The sequence below is a fragment of the Neophocaena asiaeorientalis genome, unplaced genomic scaffold (genome assembly GCF_003031525.2).
Source record: "Neophocaena asiaeorientalis asiaeorientalis breed wild unplaced genomic scaffold, Neophocaena_asiaeorientalis_V1.1 scaffold328, whole genome shotgun sequence".
Taxonomy (NCBI): Eukaryota; Metazoa; Chordata; class Mammalia; order Artiodactyla; family Phocoenidae; genus Neophocaena; species Neophocaena asiaeorientalis.
The window spans coordinates 409,473-423,591 of record NW_020174432.1 but is presented as its reverse complement, the minus strand read 5'-3'; the positions used below and the strand labels follow the sequence as shown (position 1 = coordinate 423,591).

Sequence of the window (14,119 nt, the reverse complement as noted above, 5' to 3'; positions counted from 1 at the left end):
AGACTCTCAACCACTGTGCCACCAGGGAAGCCCTAAAATCAGTTTTTAACCAATAAATCACTCTACAAATATGATACTAACATTATTATTTGTTATAACAATAAAGTGGTGGAGACTTTGAAAGTATACTAGCACAATGAAGTAGCTATATAAATTAACGAGTACATAAATATGTCCCTTATAATATTTACTGATTATTATATTGATAGACCTTGATGAATATTTTATATATCCTTAAACATAAAGAGAAGATTGTTGTTTATTCTATATAATGTATAGACTTAATTCTTTTAATGAAGAGTATGTATACCAATTAATGGCAGAAATACTAAAGCTTAATGATGTGCTAAAATACTGGATATGGGAATCATGCACTACATGACCATTAAATAACAATGTAAAACCAACTCTGGGAATCTAGAAAATTAGAAATAAGAAGGCATCAAGTTAGAGTAAGATGAAGTAATTCATATAGAGGGAAATTGGGAGACTTTTACTAAGTGTGTGCTAGATTAGAGCATGGCATGTAGACACACATACACACCCACATACATATATATACACACATGCGTATATATGACATAAATAAAGCTCCACACCTGTAATCTCCTTTCATCTCTGAAAATAATGGTTCCAAGCAAATGCGTTATTGCAAGTATAGAAAAGGATAAAAAAGATATAAAATGGGCCACTCATCAACTCCATCTCTTTACATTGCCGCTTAAGTGCTTTATTTGAAGTGATTCCTTAAACAATAGAGTGAATTAAACTTTAAAATATACATGAAAAGTCAGCAAAATGATCAATGTTCATGATATTTGCTGAAATATATAAGCTATTTTTATGTATCCCCTCTCTTATTGTCATTACTTGAAAGATAAATCTTATCCATATTCCTTGGATAGTACTTCTCCTTTTTGTTGGATTTGCTAATTCCTATTTGATTTTACAATTCTTTTCCTAGTCCCACCTGTCTGCTTCTTTAGGGACAAGATCTATCCTTATAGTAAGTTTTCGCAGCTCCAAGGATCTCTTCTGGGCAATCCCAAGTTTTGTACCATAATTCTATGCTTAAGCTCAGCAAAAATAAAAATATTTATTTCACGGAGAGAATGAAAGCCAACGTTAGAAATGAAAAATTAAAGCATGTCATTGAGATCAAAGCATACTTCTCAAATACATTTTGAAAACATTACATTAAAATAGTCCATCATAAAGTTTGGGGAATGCTGGCTTAAACACAACTTTTTTGCAGAACTTCTCAGAATGCTGATGTATACTATGAATCTCGAAGATAAGGATAGCATGTGTAGTACAAATTTATTGACCTTAAAACCATTTATTTTTAATCATCAGTTCATGGGAATTTCTGGAAATACACTTGGAAAGCATTGATTCAAAAGATTTGTTTTTATATTTCTAAGTATTCACACTTCATATTCTTACATTGCTGACTGATTTTAGCTAGAGACAGACCCTTTCAGATTTACATAGCAGGAAGATTAAAAAACAAACAAACAATTAAGTAGGAGAACCTAGGAGACTCAAATGAAAAATAATATATAATGTTTTAATTATTGTATTTTTTAAAAGATTTTTTAAAAGCCTTATGCTTGGTTTGCATGAGAGCTAAGACAACTATTTGACAAACTTCAAGTATGTTCTTAAGCTATTAATTCAGAAAGACTTTAAATGGTTAGTGGCTTATAAGAAATTGTGGATTTTCTCTGACATTGTTTTCCTATCCTGGATAATGCTGAAAGAATAATTTGTCTCTTCCTGCCTCAGTTCACTTATTCTAAATGTTTTACTAAAGGTAAGCATTATCAAATCACATATTAAAATTACTTTTTACACTTTTACTCTATATTGTAATCATTTATTTACTTCTCTATCTCCCCTCTGGACTTTAAGCTCTTTGAGGGAAGGAATTAGGTCTTGTTAACCAGTATTTTAGCACAGAATCTGGCATATAGAAGATGTTCAAAAATATTGGCTGAATAAATGAAGGCAATTTAGGAATAAAATCATTTTAACTCCAAGACCATTAAAGGTCCATCACTTCAAACTAGGAAGCACATCCCATAAAATTTTTCCAGAATCTCTACTATATTTATTACTTTGTAAAATGATCTTATAATAAAATCTTTTTTTGCATTTCAGAAATTATTTTCTCTTGTACAAAACATAAGAAGGATCTGTCTTATTCTGAATTGTCATCTGGCAAAGTGTTATAGGAAAGTTTCTATGAAATATGCAGATCTAAAAGCTTAAAAAAGTGAGAATTTCATAAATGTATTTTCCATCTCCTCTCCTTTTCTTTCTTTATCAACCCCTATTATATATCAAATGCTTGTCATGTGCCAGGAATGATGTTAGAAGCTTTCAGGATATAATCTTATTAAATTTTGATGGCAATCTTGCAAGAATATTATTATTATTACCCCTAATATATAGGTGAAGAAAGTGGTTTTTATTTGCCCAAGTTTTTATTGTTAGAAACTGGCAGAACTAGGATTCAACCCAGTTTTGTCTGAATCCAGAGCTAAGTTTTAGCAGTCATGCTATATTATCTCTCATGTATATTTTCGGAGGACTTAGGTATTACTTATAATACTAAAAATAAATTCTGGATGAGGATAAGTGATATTATGCTTACTATGAGTCAGTGTAACATGGCACCAAGTTCTTATTCACAACTTTGCAAAGCAAGCCAGCTGAATCCCCAACGTGCCAGACTGGAAGGCTAAGTCTCTGCACATGACAGGTGCATCATGGAAGGTAGTAATTCATGCTCCATGATAAACAGAAATAGTAAAATTAAGTTGGTTAATTCTTAGTGTCCTGAAAATATGCAGTTGTCTTCAGATAACTTCAGTATTAAATGCTACATATCATCTATTCAAAATATTTTGATAGAAAGTCTCAGAAGACTAATCTACAAAGTTTCTTATTTTTGCCATCCCCAAATGAAGTCATTTCTCTCATCTTTGCACCCTTCAATAGGATTTTAGAATTCATTTTACACCATTCTTTTGGGACACATTAGATTGGTATGCGTTTGTCTAATCTTCAAATACTGTCTAATGAACCCTTTGCTATCTTTTCTTGTCTGTTTTTCTCCCATTCTTGTTAGACTTTATACAGGATTTTTATCTATAAAATAATGATTATCATTCATCATATATCAAATCAGTAAACCAACCAACCAACTAAATCTTTTCTAACTGGAATACATATGTGTCATAAAACAAACTCCTCTGAAGTAAATTCCACTGACTTCTGAAATAAATAGGTTTCTTTCCACTGGGGAAAAAAGTGACCTCTTGGTCATTGTTGTCAGAGAAGATTGCGATGAGCATGTTGGGTACTGCACTATGTCAGAAGCTCTTCACACCTCTAAACTTCCACTGCTTTATTATGATCTCACCGATTCACACATTCATGCACAAACTTTGATTGAGTGCCTACTATGTGTGAGGTATTGTAGATATTGAGAGGTAAGACAACAAAAAGACAAAAATGATAAATACATATCCTCAAAAGGCTAACTAATGGTCCACAATGGTAGATTAAATGTATACATAATTAACTATATCACAGGGCAGGAAAATGAGCACCACAGGAGAAACTGTTACTGTAAAAGAATATTAGATAAATTATGGAGGAAGAGCAGAGGAGGTGTCTCTTGGATGAATTTGTATTTGACTTGAATATTGAAGGATGGGCAGATAATTTACTCATAAAGAGAAAGAAAGAAACTATGCTTTAGACACCAGAAGCAACATGAGCGTATACACAAAGGAATAAAAGCAAGAGCCTGTGAGGAAAAGGGCCAGTAAATGTGAAAGACTGAAGTCAAGATAAGGTTAAAAATTAAAGATTGGAATTGTGTCATTACGGTTCTAAAGTCTCAGGCTGGGTGTTTGTGGATTTTCTTTTTTTGACTTTTGATCACTTAAGATTAGACTCCCCCTTTCTATATGGAGAATCAGCATTTGAAAATGAAGCCACACCATACAGTACCACACTGTACTGATATACTGGTATCTAACACAATAATACTCATGCACGGGAATCCTTTGACTTCAAACTTGATATTATTTTTATTATTTCTATAAAAATCAAACTTCTATATGTTAAATTTGTTCATCCTGAGGGATACCTGTAGTTCTATTAGGAGTCACTGTCAGAATATTGCATGTAGTCTAGAATAACAGTTGTGAATTAATCGTCCTTTTTGGCTTGTAAAAATAAATATTGAATATTATGGAAACTACTGCAGCAGTTTTTTCTACTGCTATTATTTTGTATGGTAGAAGTCATTCCAATTTAATTATTTCTCTACTTTCACACTAAATTTATTTTACTCTCTAACATACAGCCAGTGGGGAAAATGTTAGAAATAAATGTTAACAATGTTATAAATAAAAATGAATTGTATCCATTATAGCAGATAGGTAAATAGAAACATTATTTACCTATAGGTTAATCAGTAGTGGTAATGCTAGAAAACAAAAGTTTAATATGTAAATGAATGTTAATGGACATTTTAAATGTATATAATCCTAAATTGCTTTTCTAACCAGAATGAAATTAATTCATCAGTAAAAATGAATCTGGGTAGGCATCTCTGAATAAGATTTCCTGTGTGATAACAGGATAGAATAACCAGTCACCACAGAAATACAAATTAACAGAAATTGCTAATAACGATTACACTACAAAGTCAATTAAATTGAATAGGTCTCTTTCAATTACTCTTTAAATAAGTCTATTAATTTATGTAAGATGTGGGAGTAAGTTTTAATTAACACTGATCTCCGATTTCATATCAAAGAGTAGACATGTGGTATTGAAGTATAAATATTATGAGTTAGCTGTAAAGACCGCTCTGAAAATGTGGTGACACCAGCAGCAAAGCAACGCCGCCAGGTGGCGCTGTTACAAAGCTATCCCCTGACCACTCATTCTTAACCCTTTTTACCACCATCTTAACTAAAACCTGGTGCTTTCTTGAACACACTGCTTCCCCATGAACATTTTAAGGAAAGGTGGCTCTTAAGAAGTATTGGAATAGAAAAAAAGACATGCTCGACAAACTTAACCTTAAACAAAATATCATCTGCATTTTATCACCACTACACTCATAATAGTTGCTGAAGAAGCAACACCAATTACAGATTTTTTTTTTTTTTGCAGAGACCTTCTGAGCATTTTAAAAGATATATTCACATCCCATAAAATTCATCTTTTCAAAGTACACAATTCACAAAGGAACAACTTCAGAAAAACTGATTACTCATGTTTTTATGCTATTAGCATAACGAGTTCAGATTTAAGGGCTATTATTTTTAAAAGACAAGATTTTCCTACTAAACTAATCTATGAAACTAAACTACTAAACTAATCTCCATAAGAGATAATAGCTTAAATTATAGAAGTAGATATAGGGTTAGGGAGAAATGGAATACTTCAGAGATAATTAAGCATTAAGATTAATAAGACTTGATTGGAGGGAGGGAATGTGCTCAGTGGAGAAGGACTAGTCGAGTGACGCCTAGGTTCCTGGTTTGGGCAAATGGGAGGGTGCCGGTGCCACCCACCGAGAAAGAGAGCACAAAAGGAGGAGTGGGTTATTAAATGTAGTTGCCTGTTCTGTGACAGTATGATGAATTTAATTTTACATGCTGAGTTTGGTACGTCCCCAGGACAGACAAGAAGATGGCAAGGACAGGACTGGATAGATCTGGCAGATGGTTAAGGAAGAAACCTGGGCTTGAAATACAGTTTTGGAAGCCATCAATACACAGATGCTACTGGAAGCCACGGAACAGAAGACAGCATCAAGATAGAACACGTAAAGAAAAGAAGGCCTAGTATGGGATTCTGGAAAATGTCAACATGGAAGGGGCAGAGAGAATGCTCCCAGAGAAGACAGAGGTGATCAGAGAGATGGTTAGAGAACTAAAGGAATGTACAATCACAAGAGCTCAGAGAAAAGAGCATTTCAAGAAGAGAATGTAAAGGTGTTGAATTCTAAAGGTTGGCAGGATACCATATGAAAACTGTTCCGAGTTAGCAGCATATACAATTTGAGGCAGTTTTTTAAAAAAGTTACATAACACAATTGTAATAAAATAGAGGTAAAGGAGCAAAGCCTCAGAAAAGAGGCAAAAATAAAAATATCAATTATTATATATAATATAATGATTATAATATAATGTAGTTCAAGAAATTGAATGGAATTATCATGTCTTTTGGCTATGAACTTGAACTTCCTGATAGACTAGATAAAGAGAACATACAATGGATTACATTGTTTTGTTTTCAGTGAAGTAGATACATCTATTCTTTAAGAGAGCTGCTCACAAAATTTTAAAAGAAAGTTTCATATAGACTATTCTAAAATGGATGAGTGGCACAGGAGACATCCTCAAAAATGCTTTTAGACCTAATGCAAAGTAATTCTACTAGGCTGTTTCTTTTAAGAACTTTCCATGAGCATTTCTATTTAACATTGTAGTGATGGTTTTAGCCAGGTCAATTAGGCAAGACAAAGAAATAAAAAGGCATTCAGATCAGAAAGGAGGAAGTAATCAAGTAATCTTGATTCACAGATGACATGATCTCATATAGAATATCCTAAAGAATTACCTAAAAACTTTTAGAGCTAATAAATGAATACAGCACAGTTGCAGGTTTCAAGATCAATTTATAAAAATAAATTGTGTTTCTATATACTAGCAACAATCAGTCTCAAAATGAAATTAATAAAAGAATTCCACTTAAAATAGCACCAAAAATAAAATACTTGGAATAAATTTTAATAAAAGAAGTATATGTTCCCTGAAAACTATGAAACATCATCGAGAGAAAGTAAACATAAGTAAATGGAACACCTTGTGTTCATGGATTGGAAGACAACATTTTTTAAGATGGCAATAATCCCCAAATTGATCTAATTCAACACAATCCCAGTCAAAAAGCACAGCTGCCTTTTCCCCCCCAAATTGACAAGCTGACCGTAGTATTCATTAGGAAATATAAGCAACCCAAAAGAGAGGAAGGAGAGCATCATAACCACTCGGGGGGTGTTTGTTTTAAAAATGCAAATTCCTGGGTCCTTACATGATCAAAATTCTAAGAGTGATATTTGGTGTTTTTTTTTAAAAGTCCCCTTTTTATGCACAATTATAAAGCAGAGGAGGTCTATAACATAGGAGTAAATATGCGGCACGCGTCGTTATATTACATAGTCAGGACAATGTATTATCACATTTTAACTCTGATCTGTAACTCTGATCTGTAAGTTAGCAGTAATAAATATTTCATTATCAATTATTCTGCTTGCCCTTTTAAAGACTATAAGAACTTTTTGCTAGATAATTTAGATGGCTTAAGTCTTAAAAACAGCTATTCATGAATATTTGAACTGATGCCATCTTTTTCCTTTAAAACATTTTCCTATCTCTAGGACGTTTTCTTTAAAAAGAGAAAACATAATTCCATACCGTTTATAGACATGCCTGAGAACTAAAATTTTTTTTGATTTTTGAAACTTTTTATTTATATTTTGGTCTTACAAATAATCATTTTTAAATTGACTCTTCCGTAAGAATGTAAAGCACAAAAATTTGCTAAATATCAGATCCACACAAATCCTCAAAAGGTTTTCTGTGTAGTCTTCATTAATGCAAATCTTTGTGTGAATATTTCACTCTTACCGTAGATCTTGAACCTGTTTTACAATAATGAAGCCATAAAGTTTTTAGGCAGTGCATTCATTATAAACTGTAACATCTCCATTAAAAGGAAAGCTGGGTAATACAAAAATATTCGAGGATCTGAGAAGCAGGCAATCTGTTGAGGCTCAGTATATCTTATTTGGTTATCTATGAAAATTTATAGATAATGAGTTTCTTGAATTATTTTTTCTTTTGTCTTATATGCCCAGAACAGAACCTGGGGGAATGGATGAGTCATCTGATCCCAAAGCTACCAAATGTTGTTGGTTTTGACAATACTATACTGTTCAATATTTGTTTTTCTATCTTCCACTGCAGATTTACTTAAGATCTCCACTTCTTGTGCCAAATTCTCCCATCAAATATCCTTGTGAATTAGTTTAGGTTTCTTGATGAAATTTTCTGGATACGGAGCTATCCTTAAACATCCATCTACACAAGTCTAAGAAACTGCTTCACCCTCAGGCTTAGAAATTTAGAAATGCTTAATTTCACCTCTATCCCCCAGCTCATAGTATATATTGCCTGACAAATTTTCTGAATAAATATTGGTTGAACGAATGATTTCTCCTTACATCTGAACACTTTTTTTCTGGGCCAGCCTACCACATATATATGGTATGTAATCAGCAAATGTAGATAGATGTAATGTAGATAGATACCTATGTACAGAGAGTGAGAAAAATATTTTAAATGGTAAATATAATTTTGGATTTTCTAGAAATAATTACCAAAGAATCATTAATGGTAGGGGGGCATTTAACCAGGCTAATATACATGTGTGGAAATATAAATAGCTAAATGTGAATGCATTATTTATTAATCAACTTTGAAAAAATACTATATTCAAATATTTAATGGACCTTTTTTTGAATTTACTTTTTGCTATTCATTTCCTACTAGTACATTCAGAAGACTTACTTTAATACTTACTATAACACAAACAACATAATTCTGTATCACACAATGAGATACAATTACTGTAATGAAAATAGCAACTAAAATGGATTTGGTTCATTGTAGTCACTGTTAATTTTAAGTATACCAGCATTGCTATAGATACTTAAACCCTGAAGTCAGAAAGTTTTTTCCTTTACAAAATTTGGATTACAAGTAAACGTCAATGATGCATTATAGAATAAGATTATTTCCAATAATGTTGTATAAGCACGTAAGTTGTTTTTTGCACTTAAACAATCTATGATTCTGTTCATCAACTACCAAAACAAAATGTTACTGGCAGTACTCAGACATAGCTTCTCTTGGAATAAAGACTGTTCATTTTATTCTGAGAAATGAAAGCGAATTCAAGATCCTATGCTGCAATAATTAATTAGCAACACCAGCATCTTCTCACAAATAATTGCAGTTGACACTTTTTGCCATCATATGGAATATATGTTCCCTAGAGACATCAGCCTGGCCCCCTAAAGTTTACAGTTGCGAAAGTATTATAGTTACTTAAGCAGAGTACAATGCCTTGATGACTCATTGCTAGGAATATACCATCCTTCCCTTTCCTGTGTAAAATAATGTGGTCTTTTCAAGAAGAAAATGGTGAAGAAAGTAATATTAAAAAATTGAGAATTCAAGGTTATAATCTTCTTCAAACTTTTCCCCACCAAGCCAGATATGCTAACATAGGCTTTTGGCTCCAGGCAGACACCAAGGGGCTCATGTGTTCTCCTTTACACAGTTTATAGAATGGAAAACACATTAGAGGCTCACATTTTGTTTTTGGAAGAAAGGAAACTCTGTGTCTCTTTCCAAGGAAATCTTGGAAAGCTTTTCTCTGTGAATTAATGATGAAATGACCCTATGCCAAACAAACCATAAAAATGGTCTTCATTAATAAGGTAATGTAATTATCAAAAGTTAGATAAACAACGAAATAGACTTGAAATTACTAGTTTAGACTCGAATCACAAAATATGCCTAATTTAAGATTTACATTTAGGTTTCGTGACTGTTACATAGAAAGCTTCATAGATCACAGATATAGTTAAAGATACCAATCTGAGACAGAAAGTGAAGTGTCATAGAATTAGACCACTGAACTGTATACCCAGGGGGTAAACATTTATTCCAATTATCTTTCTCTTTAACTCTGAGTAAAGCACAAACTGAGATTGGATTTAGATACAATAAAGCAAAATTGGGCTTACAATCGGGGTGAGTATTATGCCAAGTGCATTCTAGCACAAAATCAAGGTCTGGATGGATTACTAGAAAACCAGATCCCTCCAAAATGCACATGATTTGCAATTCTCAGTCTCAGAGAAATGTAACTAGACAGATCTCATCTCCTCAGGCAGAAGGATGGAGTCTACTGCGGACTTGTGCTGACATGACTTTCAGTACAGCACTGTAAAGATGGTTTCATATTTACTTAGTGCATTGTGTTATGAAAATGAAAACATAGTTGTTGTTATGCCTTGCTGATTATGTTTCTTCCCTTTTCCCCTGTTCAAAGCTCCTTCTCTGGCAGTTTCTCTAGCTGAATGAATTTCTAGAGGGGGCTAAGTCAACATGCCTGCCTTCTAATAAGCCCTAAGGCCTCTATCTTCTCAGAGTATCAAAGACCACTGTTCCTACTCCACAATCTTCCTCAGGAATCAGAATTGCACTAGACCCCACCAGATAACTATGACAGGCAAGGGACTTGCTTTTTCCTTTATTCAGAGACAGAATAAAGCTTACTTTTTGCTACCTATTTTGCCATTCGTTTTAAAAGTTCTAGTATATAGTATTTCTTATAGTGCAGGCTACATTTTTTCAGCCCCTTCAGAACCTCATTTTAAAGGTTTGACTCTACAAATGAGGAAGATATACAGTAATTCATGCTAAAAAAACTAAAGGGAAATTTACCTTTGATCCACCTAGTCAAAAAGAACTTAAAAACCCAATTAAATCAGACTCTCAGAGCTATGGTATACAAATTAAAGACTGTTTAATAAATCAATCTGTTAGGTAATAATTTGCTAACATTAATTAGTTGCATTAGAAGCTAAATAGATAAAACACAAGAAAATAAACCAAATGTAAATGGCAAAATAGTTTTTAAGAGTAGGAGAAAGGACATTACTAATGGGAAATGTCTACGAAAATGAGCAAATTTTACCTGTCATCATCTTGCGAGAATTGCTTTTGCAAATCCTCTTTATTCCACTGTTCTTTTTCTTTCCCTTGTTCAGGTATATCTTGTGTTTTTTCCTCGTCTCCTGATTCTCTGTTTTTCTCCTTATTACATGTTTTTGTAATCTCTTTCCCTTTCTCAGTCTCATTAATTCTTTCTTCCTTTACCTCTTCCTCCTCATGAACTATCTCTTCATGCTTATCCCCTTCTTTCCCTCCCTCTTCTATTCCCTTTGGCCTTTTGAAAGCGAAATAAATTGAAGGCATGCAAATAAACACAAAACAGAAAGAAAAAGTCAAGAAAAAGTGCATACAAAATTAAATAGAAAAGTAATGATAACTACTAAAACGTAAATAAAAATGACATCTTTTAAGCATTGAAAACTTTTTCTCCAGTGTACACCAGAGAAGCACTGTGTAAGCAACACTTAAATCATAATTGTTTTTAAATCATATTTTCCTGTTACAAAGTTGCATGGAAAAAATTGTGGTCTCTCCATTATTGTTTTTTTTTGATCCAATAGGAGTAAAAAAAGACTAATTTAGCTCAGGTGTCCATAAAGTCTATAGGTTGGGTGATAAATGAAAATTACACTAAAGAACATACATTACATTTATAAATTTTCTTGAAAAACTGAGAACTTTTTCCATGCATTTATAAAAAGTTTCAAGAGGATGGGAGAGCACCTTACTAAAAAAGTAATGTTCTTGTGTTTTCTGAATTACTACAATGTATTCAGCTAGGAAAAATCCCCTCTAAAATATGATTTTTCATATTCCTTAGAATATTAAAAAATTCAGGTCTTCACTTAACCATCACTTTAATTTCAGTAAAGATATAATAAAAGAATTACTTTTTAAATAACAAACATGAAAAAATACCTAATGATATTATTTCAAATAATCTAGTAAGAAAATAGCTATAAGTTCTGTAAAACTTTTCTGTGCAAGAAGTTTGAAATGGAGACCAAAATATAATTAAAAGTAATCTGTACAGAAGTTCTTATTGTCTTAATGATATATATTAACCTTTTAGAAGTAAAAGATTTTACATTTATTCAAAGAAAAATAAAGATCTTCTAAAATATATTTAGAGGAACTTCCTGCTTAAAGTCCCCTTACTCACCTGATTTTCTTATTTCCTCTTGGCCGTTCTGATTGGACAGACATGTAGCTTGTGCTGCTGAAACGAGAAGCACTACTAGTCCTTGAAACCGCAGATATATCACTTACATCACTGTCCGAAGATTTAGTGGAAATATTATCTGCCCCTCTATGAGGATCCCATCCTGATCGATACTGTTAACACAGATTGACAAATACGCAGAAGTTGTCAGTATTACCACACAAAGCAATTATTCGCTTCTCCTATTTCAGCACTTTAATTGTCCACAGAGGATACTGCAAAACCCCACTCAGTTGCATATAAAACAAAAGTGAATGGCAATTATCCTGAAAGAAAAATTCAGTTTATATGAAACCCTTGTTTTTAGCAATGACAATTAGAGAATTTTTACCACACCCCAATGAAGACCATTAAAACAGTTTCACAACAGGAATGGCCTCAGGGAAGAACATTTAGGTAAAATCTGGGAAATAAACATTTGGCTTAATATTAGGAAGAAAAATTTTTTTTATTTCTGAATTTGAAAAAAAAGTATGATGAAGTTGCCATTGTAACTTATAAAAACCAATTTTAGTAGCATCAATTTTCTCTTTAATCCATTATGCTTCACTGAAAACCTAGAGATAATATAAAATCTAATTATTAAAACACTAACTTTTTAAAGAAAAGTCAAGAGAAAAGAGCAAGTTTAATTTCTGAAAGGTTGCTGGAATTTTGATGAATCCTAGAAGTACTAGAAAAAATCATTATTATTTACAATAGTTCAAACTTCCTGGAACTGAAATAATCAGATGGTCATCTGGCACAGCCAGGGTGCAGGGTGTTCTGGGTGTTCAAATATTCTGATAAATTGAAAACCTTCATAAATGCTTTATGTTAATGACATGTGGAATGTAAAAAAGAATAGGTTTTGAAGTCTGAAAAATGTGGAGTAAGGAAAACTTGCTAGCTGGGTAAACTTGAGCAAATTATTTCACCTTTAAAACAGTGTTTATAAAATAATAGGGAAAATAATATCTTCCTTGCAGGGCTGTTTTGAAAATTAGAAATAATACATGTGTGGTGTCTGGTAGAATATAAAATAATGCAGCCAGTATTATTACTGTATGACTACTACCTGATGGCTATTACTAGGTTAAGAGACTATCTGCTAATAGATTTTTTTTTTGTAAATATGCTCTTAAACATAATGGTGAAAAATCCTTACTTGGTCAGTTTCACAATGGAGATCTTTATATCATAGATACTGGCAAATTTCATAAAGCATTAGAAAGATGATTATCTTATATAAACCATTTACTGTGACTTGAATAATCATTACCCTAATAAATAGTTCTGTATGAACAACAATTCACTGAAAATATTAGCTAGATATAAACATTTTGGTAAGACAAGTTGAATGGCAGTAGGGTGTAGCGTAAACATTAGATCAGATTCAAATGAGCTGCTTTTTTTTCCCCCAGGATCTCCCAGTATCTTGTTGTATATTTTTGAGTTAATAACTGGTCATTTTCTTTAAATGTAAAATATAAGAATTATTTTGAAGGCTACACAAAATTTTAATAATCAAATCCTTAACCTAGAAATATATATTTATATTAGGTGAGATATGGCCTTTCTTAATCCACTCTAACTTTCGACTTTGTTGGAATTCTAAATTATCAAAAAAAAATACAGTTAGGGCTTCCCTGGTGGCGCAGTGGTTGAGAGTCCGCCTGCCGATATAGGGGATATGGGTTCGTGCCCCGGTCCGGGAGGATCTCACATGCCGCAGAGCGGCTGGGCCCGTGAGCTATGGACACTGAGCCTGCGAGTCCGGAGCCTGTGCTCCGCAATGGGAGAGGTCACCACAGTGAGAGGCCCGCATACCGCAAAAAAGAAAAAAAAAAAAAAAATACAGTTAAATTCTTCAAAAAGCTATTGCCTTTTTTTCAGGAAATATCTATGTAAATAGAACTGTTATGTTTGATTTTAAAAGGAAAACTATTTATTTACAGTGGATTTATTTGGAGAACATTTAGTCCATGGTATTCTTTTTCAAACTAAAGTCATTTTAAAATATCAAAAGCAGGGCTTCCCTGGTGGCGCAGTGGTTGAGAGTCCGCCTGCC

The 14,119-nt window shown here is 32.8% G+C and overlaps 1 protein-coding gene across 15 annotated transcripts in view; it reads right to left on the bottom strand.

The window, feature by feature from the left end:
* The window catches only part of RIMS2 (regulating synaptic membrane exocytosis 2), a 348,709-nt gene that overhangs the window by 121,790 nt on the left and 212,800 nt on the right, over nt 1-14,119 (bottom strand). For 5 of the 15 annotated variants that reach the window (XM_024756898.1, XM_024756899.1, XM_024756901.1 and 2 more), the window contains one exon: nt 12,010-12,182. The exons of the other annotated variants lie outside the window; for them this stretch is intronic. In XM_024756898.1, the coding sequence (XP_024612666.1) occupies nt 12,010-12,182 (173 nt within the window). The remainder of the gene's footprint in view (nt 1-12,009; nt 12,183-14,119) is intronic. 15 annotated transcript variants of the gene reach the window in all.